Raw genomic sequence first — 24,499 nt, forward strand, 5'->3', positions numbered from 1 at the left:
GTCTCATTTCAACATGTAATCAATATAAAATATTGAGATAGTTTACATTTTTCATACTATGTTCAAAATCGAGTACATTCTAACCACAATACTATGAGATTAGAAATCAATTACAGGAAAAAAAAACTATAAAAAAAAACATATGGAGTCTAAAACATATGATACTAAACAACCAATGGATCACTGAAGAACTGAAAGAGGAACTCAAAAAATACCTAGAGGCAAATGACAATGAAAACATGATGATCCAAAACCTATAAGACACAGCAAAAGCAGTTCTTAGAGGGAAGTTTACAGCAAAAAAATCTTACCTCAGGAAAAAAGAAAAATCTCAAATAAACATCCTGACCTTACAGTTAAAGCAACTGGAGAAAGAAGAACAAACAAAACCAAAAGTTATTAGAAGGAAAGAAATCATAAAAATCAGAGCAGAAATAAATAAAATAGAGACAAAGACAACAATAGCAAGGATCAATGAAACTAAAATCTGGTTCGCTGAGAAGATAAAAAAAAAACTGGTAAACCTTTAGCCAGACTCGTCAAGAAAAAAAGGGAGAGGACTAAAATCAATAAAAATAGAAATGAAAAAGGAGAAGTTACAAATGACACCACAAAAATTCAAAGGATGTTAAAAGACAACTACAAGCAAATATACGACAGTAAAATGGACAACTTAGAAGAAATGAACAAATTCTTAGACAGGCACAACCTTCCAACACTGAACCAGGAAGAAATAGAAAATATGAACAGATCAGTCACAAATACTGAAATTGAAACTGTGATTTAAAAACTTCCAACAAACAAAAGTCCAGGACCAAATGGACTCTAGGCGAATTCTATCAAACATTTAGAGAAGAGTTAACACCTATACTTCTGAAATTATTCCAAAAAAATTGCAGAGCAAGGAAGACTCCCAAGCTCATGCTATGAGGACACCATCACCCTGATACCAAAACCAGACAGAGATATCACACAAAAAGAATATTACGGGCCAGTATCACTGATGAACATAGATCCAAAACTCCTCACCAAAATACTAGCAAACCGAATCAACAACACATTGAAAGGATCATATACCATGACCAAGCGGGACTTATCCCAGGGATGCAAGAATTCTTCAATATATGCAAATCAATCAACGTGATATACTATATTAACAAATTAAAGAATTAAAACCATATGACTATGTTAATAGATACAGAAAAAGATGTTGACAGAATTCAACACCGATTTATGACAAAAACTCTCCAGAAAGTGGGCATAGAGGGAACCAACCTCAACATAATAAAGGCTATATATGACAAACCCACAGCAAACATTATTCTCAGTGGTGAAAACAAAGTATTTCCTCTAAAATCAGGATCAAGACAAGGGTCCCCACTCTCGCCACTATTATTCAACATAGTTTTGGAAGCCCTAGCCATGGCAATCAGAGAAGAAAAGGAAATAAAAGGAATCCAAATTGACAAAGAAGAAGTAAAACTGTCACTGTTTGCAGATGACATGATACTATACATAGAAAATCCTAAACATTCCAACAGAAAACTACTAAAGCTCATCAGTGAATTTAGTAAAGTTGCAGGATACAAAATTAATACACAGAAATCTCTTGCAATCCTATACACTAACATGGAAAGATCAGAAAAATAAATTAAGGAAACAATCCCATTTACCATTGCAACAAAAAGAATAAAATACCTAGGAATAAACCTAGTTTCCAGTCCATGGCCCGGGGGTTGGGGACCCCTGCTCTATGACATAAATCATCAAGATCTTTTGACCCACCTCATAGAATAATGAAATTAAAAACAAAAATAAACAAATGGGACCTAATTAAAACCAAAAGATTTTGCACAGAATAGGAAAACATGAATGAAACGAAAAGACAACCCACAGAACGGGAGAAAATATTTGCAAATGAAGCGTCTGAGAAGGGATTAATCTCCAGAATATACAAGCAGCTCATGCAGCTCAATATCAAAAAAACAATAACACAAATCAAAAAATGGGCCAGAGAACTAATTAGACATTTCTCCAAAGAAGACATACAGATGGCCAAGAGGCATATGAAAAATGCTCAACGTCACTAATTATTAGAGAAATGCAAATAAAAACTACAATGAGGTATCACCACACAATGGTCAGAATGGTCATCATCAAAAAATCTACTAACAATAAATGCTGGAGAGGGTGTGGAGAAAAGGGAACCCTCTTGCACTGTTCGCGGGGATGTAAATTGGTACAGCCACTATGGTGAACATTATGGAGGTTCCTTAAAAAACTAAAAATAGAACTACCATATGACCCAGCAATCCCACTCTGAGGCAAATCCACGGAGAAAACCATAATTCGAAAAGATGCATGCACTCCGATGTTCACTGCAGCACTATATACAATAGCCAGGACATGGAAGCAACCTAAATGTCCATTGACAGAGAAATGGATAAAGAAGATGTGGTACATTTATACTATGGAATATAACTCAGCCATTAAAAAAAAAACAAAATAATGCCATTTGCAGCAACATGGATGGACCCAGAGACTGTCATATTGAGTGAAGTAAGTCAGACAGAGAAGGACAAATATCATATGATATTTCTTATATGTGGAATTTTAAAAAAATGGTACAAATGAACTTTTTTACAAAACAGAAATAGAGTTACAGATGTAGAAAACAATCATAGGGTTATCACCGGTGAAAGAGGGAGAGGGACAAATTAGGAGATTGAGATTGACATATGCACACTACTATACATAAAATAGATAACGAATAAGGGTGTACTGTATAGCACAGGAAACTCTACTCAATACTCTGTAATGAGCTATATGTGAAAAGAATCTAAAAAAGAGTGGATATATGTATATGTATAACTGATTCATTTCACTATATAGCAGAAAGTAACACAGCATTGTAAATTAACTATACTCCAATAAAATTTTATTTTTAAAAATCGACTGCGTATTTTACATTTATGGCACACCAAATTCTGACTAGCTAATTTGTACATCTCAATAGATGCACATTTAGTTAATTACCTTTAGAATCTCAAACAGAATATTAGATTATGAGTTATTTGTCCATTGTTCTTATTGTACATATGAGAAAACTGAGGCCCAGGGAGAAGTGATATCTCTCATACACTGAAAGGAGACATAGACTTACAACCAGGAGAACTGAATTCATATCCAAGCTCTGCCACTTCCTTGTCGAGTGACCTTAGACGCCACAGGTCACTGAACCTTAGTTTCCTCATCTCTAAACAAGGGATAATAACTGTACTTTACAGGGTTGTCCGGGGCTTCAAATGAGAACATATAATTATATTTGTAAGGGCCTAATAAAGCACATACCAGTAAAATCACAGAGCCAGCTAGCAGCAGTGTATCAGTCTGGGGGCATCAGTCTAGGCCTAGTCAAGAGGTAGAAACCAGTACAAAGAATTACTGAACTACAAACTTATTAAACTAAAATAAACTAACCATAAGATATAAGGAAACTATATATGGTACCCTAAGGCTGAAGGAAGGTACTCAAAGAAGGACAAATTTGGAAGGGGTTCAGATCTCACTGGAAAAGGTATAATCGAAGCCACTGAACAGCAGAGAAGTTTGCTGTTTTGGCCTGGTAGTCCACAGTCACTAAGTAAGCAGGAGGCAAGTCCAGAGTGCGGGTGGGAAGCAGAGAATCAGCAACCAGTGAAGCAGACAGAGAGGATGGGGACACTCGAGGTTTCAGGAAAGATTCATAGGGCCAGTAGGAACCTTCCAGAGCACAAGCAGGCGGTAGTGGGGGCTGGCAGAGGAAGTGGAGAGCAGCACCTCTGTTATAAACTTTCAGTCAGCAGGTAGGCTATGTGGTGGCCCTACAGAAGGAAGCTCGAGGACAGCATGAGTGGAAAGGCCTTGAGGGAAAGACATATATTGAAAGACCTATAGAAAGGTTATCAGCAGGCCAGGTGGAGGTTTCAAGGTCATTGAGGGACCCTGTACTGTGGGTGTATGCCTGGATCAGAGCCCCACTGGATATCTCACTCCCTCTCTACCAACCCACCTATGCAGCAGCTAGAAACTACAGGACAATCCCTCCTCCTGCAATATCCCTCCAGCACCCTCTACTGAGAATGCTTAATATCTTGCTTATAGTAAAGGAGAGATGCTTAAAGGATTTCTGTCCATTTTAACAGAACAGGTATTGAAGAGGGTTGGAGCTAAGAGGCCATAAATTGATAACATACAGGGGTAGACTGGAAGCTACAGTTTCTAGTACTTAGCTCAGTGCTGTTTCTACTACCTTAAATTTCACTACTGGGAGAATTCTAGACAGTTTCTTGAAAACCACTCTCACACTGAGCTGTTTACCTTCCTTATAGGTGTGCAGGGTGGTCCCACTGTTAGAGAAGTAGGAAAAAAGACTGATAGGAAGATGGATTGGTTCAAGATGGCAGAGTAGAAGGACGTGCTCTCACTCCCTCTTGGAAGAGCACTGGAATCACAACTAACTGCTGAACAATCATTGACAGGAAGACACTGGAACTCACCAAAAAAGATTCCCCATGTGCAAAGACAAAGGAGAAGCCGCAATGAGATGGTAGGAGGGGCACAATCACGAGAAAATCAAATCCCATAACCACTGGGTGGGTTAAACCAGAGAACAATTATACCACAGAAGTCCACCCACTGGAGTGAAGGTTCTGAGCCCCACATCAGCCTTGCCAACCTGGGGGTCAGGCAACGGGAGGAGGAATTCCCAGAGAATCAGACTTTGAAGGCTAGTGGGATTTGATTGCAGGACTTCAACAGGACTGGGGGAAACAGAGACTCAACTCTTGGAGGGCACACACAAAGTAGTATGCGCATCAGGACCCAGAGGGAAGAAGCAGGAGACTGAAACAGAACAACCTGCTAGTGTTGTGGGTTCTCCTGCAGAGGCGGGGGATGGCTGTGGTTCACCACAGGGATGGGACACTGGCAACAGGGGTTCTGGGGGTGCTCCTTGGCGTGAGCCCTCACCGAGTCTGCCAATGGCCCCACCAGGGAGCCTGTAGCCTCCAGTGCTGGGCTGCCTCAGGCCAAAAAACTAACAGGAAGGGAACCCAGCCCCACCCATAAGCAGACAAGTAGATTAAGGTTTTATTGAGCTCGGCCCACCAGAGTAACACCCAGCTCTACCCACCACCAGGCCCTCCCATCAGGAAGCTTGCACAAGCCTCTTAGATAGCCTCATCTACCAGAGGGCAGACAGCAGAGGCAAGAAGAACTACAATCCTGCAGCCTGTGGAACGAAAACCACATTCACAGAAAGATAGACAAAATGAAAAGGCAGAGGGCTATGTACCAGATGAAGGAACACGATAAAATCCCAGAAAAACAACTAAATGAAGTGGAGATAGGCAACCTTCCAGAAAAAGAATGCAGACTAATGATAGTGAAGATGATCCAGGACCTCGAAAAAAGAATGGAGGCAAAGATTGAGAAGATGCAAGAAATGTTTAAAAAAGACCTAGAAGAAGTAAAGAACAAACAAACAGAGACGAACAATACAGTAACTGAAAAGAAAAATAGACTAGAAGGAATCCATAGCAGAATAACGGAAGCAGAAGAATGGATAAGTGACCTGGAAGACAGAATGGTGGAATTCATGCTGTGGAACAGAATAAAGAAAAAAGAACGAAAATAAGTGAAGACAGCCTAAGAGACCACTGGGACAACATTAAACACACCAACATTCGCATTATAGGGGCCCCAGAAGGAGAAGAGAGGGAGAAAGGACCCGAGAAAATATTTGAAGACATTATAATCAAAAATTTCCCTAACATGGGAAAGGAAAAAGCCACCCAAGTCCAGGAAACGTAGAGAGTCCCAGGCAGGAAAAATCCAAAGAGAAACACCGAGAAACACAGTAATCAAATTGACAAAACTTGACAAAGAAAAATTATTGAAAGCAACAAGGGAAAAATGACAAATAATATACAAGGGAACTCCCATAAGGTTAACAGTTCATTTCTCAGCAGAAACTCTAAAAGCCAGAAGGGAATGGCATGATATATTTAAAGTGATGAAAGGGAAGAACTGACAGCTAAGATTATTCTACCTGGCAAGGATCTCATTCAGATTCGACAGAGGAATCAAAAGCTTTACAGACAAGCAAAAGCTAAGAGAATTCAGCACCACCAAACCAGCTCTACAACAAATGCTACAGGAACTTCTCTAAGAGGGAAACACAAGAGAAGAAAAGGACCTACAAAAACAAACCCAGAACAATTAACAAAAAGGCAATAGGAACATACATATCGAAAATTACTTTAAATGTAAGTGGATTAAATGTGCCAACCAAAAGACATAGACAGGCTGAATGGATACAAAAACAAGACCCGTATATATGCTGTCTACAAGAGACCCACTTCAGACCTAGGGACACATACAGACTGAAAGTGAGGGGATGGAAAAAGATTCTGTGCAAATGGATATCACAAGAAAGCTGGAATAGCAATACTCATACCAGATAAAAGAGACTTTAAAATAAAGAACGTTACGAGACAAGGAAGGACACTACATAATGATCAAGGGATCAATCCAAGAAGAAGATATAACAATTATAAATATATATGCACCTAACATAGGAGCACCTCAATACATAAGGCAAATGCTAACAGCTATGAAAGAGGAAATCGACAGTAGCACAGGAATACTAGGGGACTTTAACACCTCACTTACACCAATGGACAGATCACCCAGAAAGAAAATTAATAAGGAAACACAGGCTTTAAATTACAAAATAGACCAGATGATTTAATTGATACTTATAGGACATTCCATCTGAAAACAGGAGATTACACTTTCTTCTCAGGTGCACACAGAACCTTATCCAGGATTGATCACATCTTGGGTCACTAATCAAGCCTCGGTAAATTTAAGAAAATTGAAATTGTATCAAGCATCTTTTCTGACCGCAACTCTATGAGATTAGAAATCAATCACAGGGGAAAAAAACGTAAAAAACACAAACACATAGAGGCTAAACAATATGTTACTAAATAACCAAGAGATCACTGAAGAAATCAAAAAATACCTAGAGACAAAGGACAATGAAAACACGACGATCCAAAACCTATGGGATGCAGCAAAAGCAGTTCTAAGAGGGAAGCTGATAGCAAATGCAATCCTACCTCAAAAAACAAAGAAAAAAAAACTCAAACAATCTAACCTTACACCAAAAGAAACTAGAGAAAGAAGAACAAACAAAACCCAAAGTTAGCAGAAGGAAAGAAATCATAAAGACCAGAGCAGAAATAAATGAACTAGAAACAAAGAAAACAATAGGAAAGATCAATGAAACTAAAAGCTGGTTCCTTCAGAAGATAAACAAAATTGATAAACCATTAGCCAGACTCATCAAGAAAAAAAGGGAGAGGACTCAAATCAATAAAATTAGAAATGAAAAAGGAGAAGTTACAACAGACACTGCAGAAATACAAAGCATCCTAAGAGACTACTACAAGCAACTCTATGCCAATAAAATGGACAACCTGGAAGAAATGGACAAATTCTTAGAAAGGTATAACCTTCCAAGACTGAACCAGGAAGAAATAGAAAATATGAACAGATCCATCACAAGTAATGAAAATGAAACTGTGATTAAAACTCTTCCAACAAACAAAAGTCCAGGACCAGATGGCTTCACAGGTGAATTCTATCAAACATTTAGAGAAGAGATAACACCCATGCTTCTCAAACTCTTCCAAAAAATTGCAGAGGAAGGAACACTCCCAAACTGATTCTACGAGGCCACCATCCCCCTCATACCAAAACCAGACAGAGATACTGCAAAAAAAGAAAATTACAGACCAGTATCACTGATGAATATAGATGCAAAAATCCTCAACAAAACACTAGCAAACAGAATCCAACAACACTTTAAAAGGGCCATACACCAATTTCAATTGGGATTTATCCCAGGGATGCAAGGATTCTTCAATATACGCTAATCAATCAATGTGATACACCATAATAACAAACTGAAGTATAAAAACCATATGATAATCTCAATAGATGCAGAAAAAGCTTTTGAAAAAATTCAACACCAATTTATGATAAAAGCTCTCCAGAAAGTGGGCATAAAGGAAACCTACCTCAACATAATAAAGGCCATATACGACAAACCCACAGCAAGTATCATTCTCAACGGTGAAAAACTGAAGGTGTTTGCTCTAAGATCAGGAACAAGACAAGGATATCCACTCTTGCCACTATTATTCAACATAGTTTTGGAAGTCTTAGCCACAGCAGTCAGAGAAAAAAGATAAATAAAAGGAATCCAAATTGGAAAAGAAGAAGTAAAACTGTCACTGCAGATGACATGACACTATACATAAAGAATCCTAAAGATGCCACCAGAAAACTACTAGAGCTAATCAGTGAATTTGGTAAAGTTGCAGGATACAAAATTAATGCACAGAAATCTCTTGCATTCCTATACACTAACAACAAAAGGTCAGAAAGAGACATTAAGGAAACAATCCCATTCACCATTGCAACAAAAAGAATAAAATACCTAGGAATAAACCTACCTAAAGAGGTAAAAGACCTGTACTCAGAAAACTATACGATACTGATGAAAGAAATCAAAGATGACACAAACAGATGGAGAGGAATACCATGTTCTTGGATTGGAAGAATCAATATTGAGAAATGACTATACTACCCAAAGCAATCTCCAGATTCAATGCAATCCCTAACAAATTACCAATGGCATTTTTTACAGAACTAGAACAAAAAATATTAAAATTTGTATGGAGACACAAAAGACCCCGAATAGCCAAAGCAAGCTTTAGGGAAAAAAACGGAGGTGGAGGAATCAGGCTCCCTGACTTCAGACTATACTACAAAGCTACAGTAATCAAGACAATATGGTACTGGCACACACATAGAAATATAGATCAATGGAACAGGATAGAAAGCATAGAGATAAACCCACAAACCTATGGTCAATTAATCTATGACAAAGGTGGCAAGTATATACAATGGAGAAAAGACAGTCTCTTCAATAACTTTTGCTGGGAAAATGGACAGCTACATGGAAAAGAATTAAGTCAGAACACTCCCTAACACCATACACAAAAATAAACTCAAAATGGATTAAAGACCTAAATATAAGACCGGACACTTTAAAACTCATAGAGAAAAACATAGAAAGAACACTGTTGGACATAAATCACAGCAAGATCTTTTTTGACCCACCTCCTGGAGTAATGGAAATAAAAACAAATATAAACAAATGGGACCTAATGAAACTTAAAAACTTTTGCACAGCAAAGGAAACTATAAACAAGGCAAAAAGACAACCTTCAGAATGGGAGATAATATTTACAAATGAATCAACAGACAAAGGATTAATCTCCAAAATATATAAACAGCTCATGCAGCTCAATATTAAAGAAACATACAACCCAATCAAAAAATGGATAGAAGATCTAAATAGACATTTGTCCAAAGAAAACATACAGATGGCCAAGAGGCACATGAAAAGCTGCTCAACATCACTAATTATTAGAGAAATGCAAATCAAAACTACAATGAGGTATCACCTCACACCAGTTAGAATAGGCATCATCAGAAAATATATAAACAACGAATGCTGGAGAGGGTGTGAAGAAAAGGGAACCCTCTTGCATTGTTGGTGGGAAAGTAAATTGATACAGCCCCTATGGAGAACAGTACGGAGGTTCCTTAAAAAACTAAATATAGAATTACCATATGACCCAGCAATTCCACTACTGGGCATATACCCCAAGAAAACCATAATTCAAAAAGACACATGTTCATTGTTCATTGCAGCACTATTTACAATAGCCAGGTCATGGAAGCAACCTAAATGCCCATTGACAGATGAATGGATAAAGAAGTTGTGGTAAATATATACAATGGAATATTACTCAGCCACAAATAGGAACGAAATTGGGTCATTTGTAGAGACGTGGATGGAGCTAGAGACTGTCATACAGAGTGAAGCAATTCAGAAAGAGAAAAACAAATATCGTACATTAACACATATATATGGAATCTAGAAAAATGGTACAGATGAACTGCATTACAAGGCAGAAATAGAGACACAGATGTAGAGAACAAACGTATGGAAACCAAGGGGGGAATGTGGGGGGATGAATTGGGAGATTGGCATTGATATACATACACTAACATGTATGAAATAGCTAATAAGAACCTGCTGTATAAAAAAAATTTTTTTAAACGGTGCATTTTGAAAAAAAAAATAGAAACATGCATATGATCCATCAATATCACGTCAGGAATGTATCTTAAGGAGATGATTAGACAAGTTTGGAAATCTGTATGTAAAAGGATGTTCATCACAATGTTTTTTTATGATAGTAAAAAAAAAAAACAGAAAAAACCTAAATGACCAACAATTGAGAAATGCATTAATGGGTTATGGCACAGCTATTTAATGGAATATTATATTGTATTAGCCACTTAAAAAAAAAAAAAGACTAATAGGAATTTCACCTTTCTGAGGCTCAGTTTCTTCATTGGGATAGTGAATAATATACATCCTACCTCACAGGTTTACTGTAAGAATTAAGGAAGACTGAATATGTAAAATCCCCAGCCCAGGCATGGGACATAGGAATTACATAACAGAAATTTTTTTCCTTTCCCTTAGATGACATGAAGTCAACCACTGAAGCATATTCTTACTTTCATTTTTCCTATTCTCACCGGGAATGAAAGAAAACCAGATGTAAGGGTTTTCCCATCATCTGTCCTTCTTCATCCCCTTAATCAGTGTTATGTTAACAACTGTCATGTCACTTAACAAGTAGCTAATTATTTTCATACCACACTTGTGATTTTAAAGGCTCTTTTTTCCTTCAATTATACATTTTCCCAATTAAGTATTTAATGATGAACTGAGTAGAATCCAGAATTGCTGGCCTATCCAGAGAACTCACTTTGCTTGAATGCCAGTTACTCACATAATGCCATGTCAACCTGACTGATGATACCAGGCAATGGAAAGCACATCCACTAGTCTGCTCTTTCTTCTCATAACTTGCTACTTTCATAGCCTCATCCAAAATGCTTGTCAAGGTATTCCATATGATAACCACTGTGCAGTGTGTTCTTAGTCCTAAAAGGGCCAGATGCTTGGTCAAGAATCTACATTTAGTTCTGGTAGGCTGTCTTGGTCACATGTTACATACATACTGGAGCTCACAAGATAGGCCTACACCTAGATGTAAAGAATAAACTTGACAATTACTCATACCCCTTCATGAGACACTGGGGAATCAGAGAGATCCATGGGAATCTGACATTATCTGGTACAATGCTGCCCTGTCCAATACAGTAGCCACTAGCCACATGTGACTCACTGAGCATTTGAAATGTGACTAGCATGACTGAGAAACTGAGTTGTTAATTTTATTTTCTTTATATAGCTTGTGTCTACCTTATTGGACAGCATAGATCTAGACAGAATAGTTTAATAGAAAGAATGTGGGATTTGAAGCTAAATAGATCCTCAGGTTTAAATCTTGTCAACTGTTAATTCCTAACTATATACCTATAACTTTGATCATGTTCTTTATCTTGTTCAAACCTCAGTTGCGTGATTTGTAAAATGCGGTTAATACCAGAACCTCACAGGGTTGTTGTGATTAGAGAATGAATGTAAAACACCTAGCCCGGGGCTCATCACATGATAAGTCACCTTTAAATAATAGCTATTTATCAAGCTCCCCATTTTCCATATGGAGAAACTGAAGCTCCAAAAGAAGTGTCTTGTCCACAGTTACAGAGCTAGTTGGAAGCACAGTCAGGAGCCAAATCCAGATTGTCTCACTTTTTTTGATAATGAGTTTTCCTATAGAGACGAATCCTCCTCACCCCTGAAGAGTGAAGGGTGGTAGCCCAAACAACTACTCAACTGCTATAAAAAATATCTTATACATGTAGAGAAAATGTACCTTTGTGAAGCCTATTTGTTCCTTCCGGAAATTTTCCAGGGGTTTGATCAGCAAATCACTAGCATTGTGTACCTAGAGAAAAAGAAAGAACACGCAAAATAACTTGTAGATTAGCAAGGTTCAGATTCAACATTCATCGTTACTAGGGTATTTCCTTGTAATACACCATCCTGCAAAATGTTAACTAGTTTGCTGGTTTGTTGGGTTTTGTTACTGTTTTTCCCATATTGGTCTTTTAAAAACAAATGCTTTGACGATTACCTTAAGTGAATACCATGGGAGACAGCACGGGGGAGCATTTTTCTCAAGGACAAGAGCCCTTCCTGTGGGGGAGAAGATGAGAGTGTGGGTTCTCCAGTCATAGAAACCGGGGTTCAAATTCCAGCTGTGCCACTTAAAGTAATTTGCCACTCCAAACCTTTGTCAAATAGGATCATCACAGCACCTATCTTGTAGACAAAGTACCTAGCACAGAGTAAACACTCATTGTGGAAACTGGGAAGGAGTCAGAGAAACCACCCAATTTCTTGAATTCTAAGATTCATATTTTAACATTTCTGAAATCACCATGCATCATAGTTTGTCAGTGTTTTCCCTTCTTAGCAGCACATAAAATAATGACTCATCTAGCAATCAATGGCATCTTGGATTTAATGAGGGAATTACTCCCTAACCCTGGAGCAGTTGAGTAACTGACCTAGCTTTATGCAAACTGGTTTATGAAGAAATGTTAAAGTGAACATTTCGCTTAAATTAACAAGGGTTTCAAAAAATCTTCTGGATCCTTGCTACTCAAAATATGGCCCACTAACCAGCAGCAGCAGCATCACCTGGGATCTTGTTAGAAATGCAGAATCTCAGCCTCCACCCCAGACCTATCAAATAAGAATCCTTATTTTAACAAGGACCCTAGGTAATTTGTGTGTACACTCAAGTTTTAAAAGCACTGTTCTAGCTTTTTGTTTAACTTGTTTTAAGTTGGAGCTATTGGTATAATTAGACATTTGGATTCATTTCCTTAACTACTCACCAAAACTTTATTCTGTCATTAAAAATATAATGGCAAATTGGGATTAAGTTGATGGCTTTCAAATCTTTCAATGTTTATGATGTATCTGGGAATTAATATAACTGTACATGGAAATCAAAATCTGTGAAAATCAGAGATAATATTAATACCAAAGTTGGAGAGGTGTGGAATCAAGTTTTAATTTGAAAAAATAAACTTTTTCTCCTAAAAAAATAATCAAATGCTGTGAGAGGAAATGAAAGAAGAAACATTAGGGGCATTTCTCTGTAACTTTACTGGTAGTCTGATCTGAGTTTTTAATCGATAAATATCCAGGGTCATGCCCAGAAACAGACACAGGAAGCCTGAAGTATATGTGGAAAAGAGAAGAGAAAGGGAATGGAAAATACATGAAAAGTCCAATTGCACCAAGTGCAAATCATTTCATGGGAGGCAAATGAGTTAGCAGGAATAGCATCAGGAAAAATCCCAGTATAAATTGTTTCCAGCCCTGCCCTGGTGTGTCATAAAACCAGAACATTTCCGTCAGAACTAGGAGTGTATTACAGCATCACAGAGAATACTGGACCAGGCCTTCTAACAACTAACTAACTGTAAGTTCAGAACCTGACAGGAACAGCCTGTCCAGGTACTAAAAATACTGGCATTAATATGGTGTTGGAAATATAAAAATATCATATCCAAATTGAATCCCTTGGACAGTGGACAGGTAGAGATATACAAAGCTTTGTCTTCATGTAAACCTCTTGGGAGATTTCATCTATCCAACGCAACAAGTGGGGTTTGTTTCTTCAGAGGTGCAAATTAGCTGCACTTTAATTTTGATCCATTACAAGACAAGAAAATGAGGGACTGGCTTCATTATCAGATGAGACAAAGTGTCAGTAAGACAAGATATGTCTTTATAACAAAAATAGAATAGAGAGTAGAAAGCCAGTTTTCACCAGTCCTGTATTCTCCAGAGTAAGAAGCAATTTTTAAACTACCAACAAAAAGCAACACAAATTGAGGCATTAATACATATTGTATCCAAGTCCTACAGGCACTTTGGACCACTTATTTTCTATCCAGGTATGATTCAACGTTCAACTAAATGGGCAAACTCTCATCCAATCAAAGCTCCATGATGTCAAAAATAGACACCAGTGACTATCCTTGATTGAAAACAGTAATTCTCTTACTAAAAGTACCAGCCTGTCTCCTTTGCCCAATACACTCTACATTTCCATGGATTGTGAATTATGTGATATCAACTTTGTGTACCCACCTGGAAATAAACTAAGTTATTGGTGTCATAGATTACATACAGGGAATAATTTTTCTTCTTTACTATTGTGGAAGTTTTAAAACATGGCCACAAATTCTATGATACTCCTCACATTGAGAAGGAAGGTCTCCATCCCCTCTACCTTGAATATGAGTGGGTTTGTTACTGCTTTGAACAAACACAGTACAGCAGAAGGGATACTACATGACATCCCAGGCTAGGTCATAAAAGGCCAGTAACTTCCACCTGGTTCCCTTGGAACACTCCCCATGAGCCCTGAGCCACAATGTAAAAAGTTGGACTACCCTGGGACTACCAAGCTAGAGAGGCCAAATGTAGACATTCTCGTCAAAAGACCCGCTGAGCCCAGCCTTCCAGTCATCTCACTAAGGTGCCAGATATGTGAGTGAAGCTACTTTGGACCCTCCATATCACCCCACCTCCAAGGTGAATACCACCACATAGAGCAGAAGAATCTCTGAGCTGACCCCTGCATGAATTCCTGACCCACAAAACCATGAGATAAAATTAAATAGTTTTAGTTTAAGTCACCACGTTTTGGAATAGGGTGTTATGTAGCAATAGATAATTAGAAAAACTATTTCCAGTTTCACAAAGATAACACAAAAGTAGTCAATTGGGAAACATTGAGGAAGTTTGTCTTTGAATAAGAAGTGAACATGCCACTTCTAAAGAGAGTAATATGTGTCAAGCCTCTGTATGGATATTCAGCTGAGCCCTTGCATATGCAGGCACCCCAAAGATGGTACAGGTGCCAGTTTTTCATGTTCCGCAGGGGATTTTCTTGCATAAGTAAGTGTGCCAGTAACTTCTCACAGAGTTCATAAGGCTACTATTTTTACGTTTGGCCCTGTCCCAGTCTAGAAAAGTAGTACATGGTTCACTTAAATTGGAGTCGAGAGTTTTCCTTAATCGCATTGGCAATACTGCTCCCTGTCTCCTACAACACAAATAGACACTCTGAACCTTTTCCTCTCTTTAACATTCATTGGTTATTATACTAATTTCTGCCAGAACACAGAGCTAGAAATGTAGGAAAATGTCACACTGAGGATTGGCTCTTTTTTCTTTCCCATTCAGCTTTACCTTTAAACTCCTTAGAAATATAATAATTACTCAGAAAAGCCCTTTTAAGTAAACTTGGCCTTTATTCCCTTTCTGATCACTGCATTCATTTTGTGAGCTCTCTAGGACAAAAGCTCCTGCCTACTATAACACAGTAGAAGCCCCAGCATAAGTGACATTCTAAACACATTAGTGAGTTTATCTAAAATCTGGTTCTGATTGAATAAAACCAAACTAGATAGGCCACTTACTAAAATAGAGATGGCATTCAATCCAGTAGTGAAGAATTGCTCAGGAATCTTTGATGGTTAACCAATTACCAAAAGAAGGCATTAAGGGTACACTGTTTTAGGTCATTCTTGGCAGTCCTCAAAGAAAGACCTTACCATTGCCAACAGAGTCCCCTTCAGAGTTAGAAAGGCATCTAGGCAAGCCTCCTATCGTTAATCATACAGAAAGTCTGTTATCCAGACTTTTAAAGGTCACTTTCAGAGGTACTACAACCTCCCCCACTGTACTTTTTAAGAAATAAAAGCGGGGATGCTCCTCTTCATTTATTCCCTCCATAGTTTCTTCAATAATTTAAAATTCATTTATGAGAATGACTAGACATCTGCAGTTGTCACATGCTAGGGCTATGAACTTCCTTCATGTTCTACTAAAGCTTCTTTGGGCCTCTTTTTATAGAAATGATAAAAAGCTGTTTAACATCTACCATATTGAGGTACAGGAGTCCTTCTACCACAGTTCCAGGAAATGAGAGAGGTGCAGTCAAGCAACGATTCCTGGCATGTTGTAAAAGGCCTTCATTGAGCCTAACCTACACAGCATTCCTATAATTAAATGGGAAATGGGGAGCCAATACTCAAGACATGACTGAAGAATTGAGGGAACAAAAGGGCACAACATAATTAAAGACAGAAGAAAATGAGTCAGTCCTGTGGAAAACAGCCAGCAAGTATGGTGAGAAAAACATCTCAAAAGGTGAATCCTTCTTCAATATTTTAGAGTTTTGTAATCGGGTAAATAAAAGAGATCAAGAAACAACTAGGGCTGAAGAGTTGTACAGCTGACATTTCTAGTGGTATCTGAATGAAATAGGGGTGAATGCCTTTGAGATCAACATCGGTAGCAGTCCACAAACTCTTATGACAGAAGAAAATATTTAGTAGAGTGTGGATTAGCTAGTGGGGCATCTAACAGGCTCTGGGAAAACTACCCATACTGGCCTCTCTTAACTATCATTAGAAGCAAATCTCTTAAATGAAGAAAATTCCCAAGTCAAATTTCCACAAGCCAAATCTTGGGGGCAACAAAAGATAACTAGAAACATTTATATAATCAGTGCTTTTTGCTATTATAAAACCCTACCATATTCATTTTATCATTTGGAGTACTTACAACAAACTTGGAAGGTGGGAATTTTTTCTCATTCTACATATAAAGGAAGAGAGACTAGAAGAAATAAAGTGATTAGTGTGAAGTCACAAATAAGTTAGTGGCACAGCCACTATTAGCACCTAAAGATCTAATTTCCCAGATTTAAGGGCCCTGCCTTCAATCCTAACTCTCTAGGAGCTGAGATGAAACGGTAGCAGTATTCTGAGAAGCCAGTACCACCCTGTTGAAAAGGAAGAGTGATTACAGATTAAAGAACTCTTGCTATTGGAATAAATGGGTTTAACAAAACTGAGCTGCCAATACAAAGTCATCCAATGAGAGAAAGGGAAGATAGACCACTTTGTTGTCCTTGTTTCCACCTGACCCACATGCTCCTAATAAAAATAAATATTGACCAACATAGGTACTTCTACATTTAAGTCTCAGCTCTGGTGTGTGGCCAAGGACCTTCATTTTTAACAATTTCCCAGGTGACACTGGTGGTACAGGTCTAGGGACCACACAAAAAGATTATTTATTCAACTGTTAAAATAGAGTTCACAAAAAAATATAAATACTTAAGAATAAATCTAACAAAATATCTATAAGATCATTATGAGGAAACTATAAAACTCTGATGAAAGAAATCAAAGAAGGTCTAAATAAATGGAGAGATAACCCATGTTCATGAATAGTAAGACTTAATATTTTTGAGATGTCAGTTTGTCCCATCTATAGATTCAATGCAATTCCAATGGAAATTCCAGCAATTTGTTTTGTGGATATTGATAAACAGGTTCTGAAGTTCATAACCTACTTCAAGACTTACTACAAAGTTACAGTAATCAAGATAGTGTGGTATTGGTCCTTAACATTTTCCACAGAACTAGAACAAATAATCCTAAAATTTATATGGACCCACAAAAGACCCAGAATTGCCAAAGCAATCCTGAGGAAAAAGAACAAAGCTGGAGGTATAAACCTTCCAGACTTCAGACAACATTGCAAACCTACAGTAATCAAAGCAGCATGGTATTGGCACAAAAGCAGATATATAGATCAGTGGAAAAGAACAGAGAGCCCAGAAATAAATCCACAGACATATGGTCAATAAACCTATGACAAAGGATGCAAGAATATACAATGGAGAAAATACAGTCTCTTCAACAAGTGGTGTTGGGAAAGCTGGACAGCTATGTAAATCAATTAAATTAGAACACTCCCTGACACCATATACAAAAATAAACACAAAGTGGTTTAAAGACCTAAATATAAGACATGGCACCATAAAATTTCCAGATGAGAACATAGGCAAAACATTCTCGGACATGAATCATAGCAATATTTTCGTAGATCAATCTCCCAAAGCAAAAGAAATAAAAGCAAAAATAAACAAATGGGATCTAATGAAACTTACAAGTTTTTCCACAGCAAAGGAAACCATTGGCAAAATGAAAAGACAACCTACGGAATAGCAGAAAATATTTGCAAACAATGTGACCGACAAGGAGTTAACATCCAAACTATACAAACAGCTGATACAACTTAATACAAAAAAAAAAATTAAAAACTGAACAAAAGACCTAAATAGACATTTCTCCAAAGACATACAGATGGCCAACAGTCACAAGAAGAGATGCTCAACATCACAAATTATTAGGGAAATGCAAATCAAAACCACAATGAGGTATCACCTCACACTGGTCAGAATGGCCATCATTAAAAAGTCTACAAATAATAAATGCTGGAGAGGATGCGGAGAAAAGGGAACCCTCACACACTGTTGGTGGCAATGTAAATTGGTGCAGTCACCATGGAAAACAGTATGGAGGTTCCTTAAAAAACTAAAAATAGAGCTACCATATGATCCAGCAATCACACTCCTGTGCATATATCCAGAAAAAAATTAAGACTTTAATTTGAAAAGATACATGCACCCCAAGGTTCACAGCAGCACTATTTACAATAGCCAAGACATGAAAACAACCCAAGTGCACATCAACAGATGATTGGCTTAAGAAGATGTGATACATATATATATATATATATATATATATATATACACATCAATATATATATACACACACACATATATTTATATATAAACATACACATAATGGAATATTACTCAGCCATAAAAAAGAATGCAATATTGCCATTTGCAGCAACAGGGATGGACCTAGAGATTATCATACTAAGTGAAGTAAGTCAGACAGAGAAAGATAAATATCATATGATATCACTTACATGTGGAAGCTAAAAAATAAGACAAATGAATCTATATACAAAACAGAAACAGACTCACAGACATAGAAAATAAACTTACAGTTACCAAAGGGGAATGGGAGTGGAGGAGGGATAAATTAGGAATATAGGATTAACAGATACAAGCTACTATATATAAAATAGATAAGCAACAAGGATTTATTGTATACCACAGGGAGCTATATGCAGCATCTTGTAATACCTGATAATGGAAAATAATTTGTATATATATATATATATACATGAATCACTTTACTGTTACACCTGAAACTAACACAATATTTAAATCAACTATACTTCAATAATTTTTTAAATTTTGTAAAAAAAAATTCTGTGATATTGCTGAACAAATAGACAAACAGATCAATGGAACAGAATAGAGAGCCCAGATATAGATCCACACAAATATAGTCCATTGGTCTTTGCCAAAGAAGCAAAGGTAATTCAATGGAAAAAGGACAGCCTTTTCAGAAATGGTGATTAAACAACCAGACATCCCCATGAAAAAAAAAAAAAGAATCTAGAGACAATCCTTACACTTTCTCAAGAATTAGCTCAAAAGGGGTCATAGACCTAAAGGTATAACATAGAATTATAAAACTCCTAGAAGATAACATATGAGAAAATCTAAATGACCTTTGGTTTGGCGCTGATTTTTTAGATACAACCCCAAAAGCACAATCTATGAAAGAACTGATAATCTGGACTTCATTAAAATTTAAAACTTCTGCTCCACAAAAGACATTGTTAAGAAAATGAAAAGATAAGCCACAGACTGGAAAATTTTTTGCAAAGCACATTTCTTTATTTTTATTTATTTATTTATTTATTTTTCTAAATCAGTCATCAATTTTATACACATCACTGTATACATGTCAAACCCAATCGCCCAATTCAGCACACCACCATCCCCCACCCCACTGCACTTTTCCCCCCTTGGTGTCCATACGTTTGTTCTCTACATCTGTGTCTCAACTTCTGCCCTGCAACCCGGTTCATCTGGATCATTTTTCTAGGTTCCACATACATGCGTTAATATACGATATTTGTTTTTCTCTTTCTGACTTACTTCACTATGTATGACAGTCTCTAGATCCATCCACGTCTCAACAAATGACTCAATTTCGTTCCTTTTTATGGCTGAGTAATATTCCATTGTATATATATACCACAACTTCTTTATCCATTCGTCTGTCGATGGGCATTTACGTTGCTTCCATGACCTGGCTATTGTAAATAGTGCTGCAATGAACACTGGGGTGCATGTGTCTTTTTGAATTATGGTTTTCTCTGGGTATATGCCCAGTAGTGGGACTGCTGGGTCATATGGTAATTCTATTTTTAGTTTTTTAAGGAACCTTCATATTGTTCTCCATAGTGGCTGTATCAATTTACATTCCCACCAACAGTGCAAGAGGGTTCCCTTTTCTCCACACCCTCTCCAGCATTTGTTGTTTGTAGATTTTCTGATGATGCCCATCCTAACTGGTGTGAGGTGATACCTCATTGTAGTTTTGATTTGCATTTCTCTAATAATTAGTGATGTTGAGCATGTTTTCATGTGCTTCATGGCCGTCTGTATGCCTTCTTTGGAGAAATGTCTATTTAGGTCTTCTGCCCATTTTTGGATTGGGTTGTTTGTTTCTTTAATATTGAGCTGAATGAGCTGTTTATATATTTTGGAGATTACGCCTTTGTCCGTTGATTCGTTTGCAAATATTCTCTCCCATTCTGAGGATTGTCTTTTCATCTTGTTTATGGTTTCCTTTGCTGTGCAAAACCTTTGAAATTTCATTAGGTCTCATTTGTTTATTTTTGTTTTTATTTCCATTACTCTAGGAGGTGGATCAAAAAAGACCTTGTTGTGATTTATGTCAAAGAGTGTTCTTCCTATGTTTTCCTCTAACAGTTTATAGTGTCCAGTCTTACATTTAGGTCTCTAATCCATTTTGAGTTTATTTTTGTGTATGGTGTTAGGGAGTATTCTAATTTCATTCTTTTACATGTAGCTGTCCAGTTTTCCCAGCACCACTTATTGAAGAGACTGTCTTTTCTCCATTGTACATCTTTGCCTCCTTTGTCATAGATTAGTTGACCATAGATGCCAGGGTTTATCTCTGGGCTTTCTATCCTGTTCCATTGATCTATGTTTCTATTTTTGTGCCAGTACCATATTGTCTTGATTACTGTAGCTTTGTACTATAGTCCGAAGTCAGGGAGTCTGATTCCTCCAGCTCCGTTTTTTTCCCTCAAGACTGCTTTGGCTATGCAGGGTCTTTTGTGTCTCCATACAAATTTTAAGATGATTTGTTCTACTTCTGTAAAAAATGACATTGGTAATTTGATAGGGATTGCATTGAATCTGTAGATTGCTTTGGGTGGTATAGTCATTTTCACAATATTGATTCTTCCAATCCAAGAACATGGTATACCTCTCTATCTGTTGGTATCATCTTTAATTTCTTTCATCAGTGTCTTATAGTTTTCTGCATACAGGTCTTTTGTCTCCCTAGGTAGGTTTATTCCTAGGTATTTTATTCTTTTTGTGGCAATGGTAAATGGGAGTGCTTCCATAATTTCTCTTTCAGATTTTTCATCATTAGTGTATAGGAATGCAAGAGATTTCTGTGCATTAATTTTGTATCCTGCAACTTTACCAAATTCATTAATTAGCTCTAGTACTTTTCTGGTGGCAGTTTTAGGATTCTCTATGTATAGTATCATGTCATCTGCAAACAGTGACAGTTTTACTTTTTCTTTTCCAATTTGTATTCCTTTTATTTCTTTATCTTCTCTGATTGCCGTGGCTAGGACTTCCAGAACTATGCTGAATAATAGTGGTGACAGTGGACATCCTTGTCTTGTTCCTGATCTTAGAGGAAATGCTTTCAGTTTTTCACCCTTGAGAATGATGTTTGCGGTGGGTGTGTCATATATGGTCTTTATTATGTTGAGGTAGGTTCCCTCTATGCCCACTTTCTGGAGAGTTTTTAGCATAAATGGGTGGTGAATTTTGTCAAAAGCTTTTTCTGCATCTATTGAGATGATCATATGGTTTTTATTCTTCAATTTGTTAATATGGTGTATCACATTGATTGATTTGCATATATTGAAGAATCCTTGCATCCCTGGGATAAATCCCACTTGATCGTGGTGTATGATCCTTTTAATGTGTTGTTGGATTCTGTTTGCTAGTATTTTGTTGAGGATTTTTGCATCTATATTCATCAGTGATATTGGTCTGTAATTTTCTTTTTTTGTAGTATCTTTGTCTGGTTTTGGTATCAGGGTGATGGTGGCCTCATAGAATGAGTTTGGGAGTGTTCCTTCCTCTGCAATTTTTTGGAAGAGTTTGAGAAGGATGGGTGGTAGCTCTTCTCTAAATGTTTGCTAGAATTCACCTGTGAAGCCATCTGGTCCTGGACTTTTGTTTGTTGGAAGCTTTTAATCACAGTTTCAATTTCATTACTTGTGATTGGTCTGTTCATATTTTCTGTTTCTTCCTGGTTCAGTCTTGGAAGGTTATATCTTTCTAAGAATTTGGCCATTTCTTCCAGGTTGTCCACTTTATTGGCATAGAGTTGCTTGTAGTAGTCTCTTAGGATGCTTTGTATTTCTGCGGTGTCTGTTGTAACTTCTTTTTCATTTCTGATTTTATTGATTCGAGTCCTCTCCCTCTTTTTCTTGATGAGTCTGGCTAATGGCTTATCAATTTTGTTTATCTTCTCAAAGAACTAGCTTTTAGTTTTATTGATCTTTGCTACTGTTTTCTTTGTTTCTATTTCATTTATTTCCACTCTGATCTTTATGATTTCTTTCCTTCTGCTAACTTTGGGTTTTGTTTGTTCTTCTTTCTCTAGTTTCTTTAGGTGTAAGGTTAGATTGTTTACTTGAGATTTCTCTTGTTTCTTTAGGTAGGCGTGTATAGCTATAAACTTCCCTCTTAGAACTGCTTTTGCTGCATCCCATAGGTTTTGGGTCGTGGTGTTTTCATTGTCATTTGTCTCTAGGTATTTTTTGATTTCCTCTTTGATTTCTTCAGTTATCTCTTGGTTATTTAGTAACGTGTTGTTTAGCCTCCATGTGTTTGTGGTTTTTATGTTTTTTTCCCTGTAATTCATTTCTAATCTCATAGCATTGTGTTCAGAAAAGATGCGTGATATGATTTCAATTTTCTTAAATTTACTGAGGCTTGATTTGTGACCCAAGATGTGATCTATCCTGGAGAATGTTCCGTGCGCACTTGAGAAGAACGTGTAATCTGCTGTTTTTGGATGGAATGTCCTATAAATATCAATTAAATCTATCTGGTCTATTGTGTCATTTAAAGCTTCTCTTTCCTTATTTATTTTCATTTTGGATGATCTGCCCATTGGTGTAAGTGAGGTGTTAAAGTCCCCCGCTATTATTGTGTTACTGTCGATTTCCTCTTTTATAGCTATTAGCAGTTACCTTATGTATTGAGGTGCTCCTATGTTGGGTGCATATATATTTATAATTGTTATATCTTCTTCTTGGATTGATCCCTTGATCATTATGTAGTGTCCTTCCTTGTCTCTTGTAACATTCTTTATTTTAAAGTCTATTTTATCTGATGTGAGTATAGCTACTCCAGCTTTCTTTTGATTTCCATTTGCATGGAATATCTTTTTCCATCCCCTCACTTTCAGTCTGTATGTGTCCCTAGGTCTAAAGTGGGTCTCTTGTAGACAGCATATATATGGGTCTTGTTTTTGTATCCATTCAGCAAGCCTGTGTCTTTTGGTAGGAGCATTTAATCCATTCACGTTTAAGGTAATTATCGATATGTATGTTCCTATGACCATTTTCTTAATTGTTTTGGGTTTGTTTTTGTAGGTCCTTTTCTTCTCTTGTGTTTCCCACTTAGAGAAGTTCCTTTAGCATTTGTTGTAGAGCTGGTTTGGTGGTGCTGAATTCTCTTAGCTTTTGCTTGTCTGTAAAGCTTTTGATTTCTCCATCAAATCTAAATGAGATCCTTGCCGGGTAGAGTAATCTTCGTTGTAGGTTCTTCCCTTTCATCACTTTAAGTATATCATGCCACTCCCTTCTGGCTGGTAGAGTTTCTGCTGAGAAATCAGCTGTTAACCTTATGGGAGTTCCCTTGTATGTTATTTGTCTTTTTTCCCTTCCTGCTTTCAATAATTTTTCTTTGTCTTTAATTTTTGCCAATTTGATTACTATGTGTCTCGGTGTGTTTCTCCTTGGGTTTATCCTGTATGGGACTCTCTGTGCTTCCTGGACTTGGGTGACTATTTCCTTTCCCATGATAGGGTAGTTTACGACTATATTCTCTTCAAATATTTTCTCTGGTCCTTTCTCTCTCTCTTCTCCTTCTGGGACCCCTATAATGCGAATGTTGTTGTGTTTAATGTTGTCCCAGACTTCTCTTAGGCTGTCTTCATTTCTTTTCATTCTTTTTTCTTTAGTCTGTTCCGCAGCAGTGAATTCCACCATTCTTTCTTCCGG

General features: G+C 37.1%; 1 protein-coding gene across 5 annotated transcripts in view; it reads right to left on the reverse strand.

Moving 5' to 3' along the window:
* OPHN1 (oligophrenin 1) overlaps positions 1–24,499 on the reverse strand; it is a 601,618-nt gene that overhangs the window by 343,481 nt on the left and 233,638 nt on the right. For 4 of the 5 annotated variants that reach the window (XM_061178511.1, XM_061178507.1, XM_061178509.1 and 1 more), the window contains one exon: positions 11,985–12,056. The exons of the other annotated variant lie outside the window; for it this stretch is intronic. In XM_061178511.1, coding sequence (XP_061034494.1) covers positions 11,985–12,056 — 72 coding nt within the window. The remainder of the gene's footprint in view (positions 1–11,984; positions 12,057–24,499) is intronic. 5 annotated transcript variants of the gene reach the window in all.

The sequence above is a fragment of the Eubalaena glacialis genome, chromosome X, assembly GCF_028564815.1.
Source record: "Eubalaena glacialis isolate mEubGla1 chromosome X, mEubGla1.1.hap2.+ XY, whole genome shotgun sequence".
Classification (NCBI taxonomy): Eukaryota; Metazoa; Chordata; class Mammalia; order Artiodactyla; family Balaenidae; genus Eubalaena; species Eubalaena glacialis.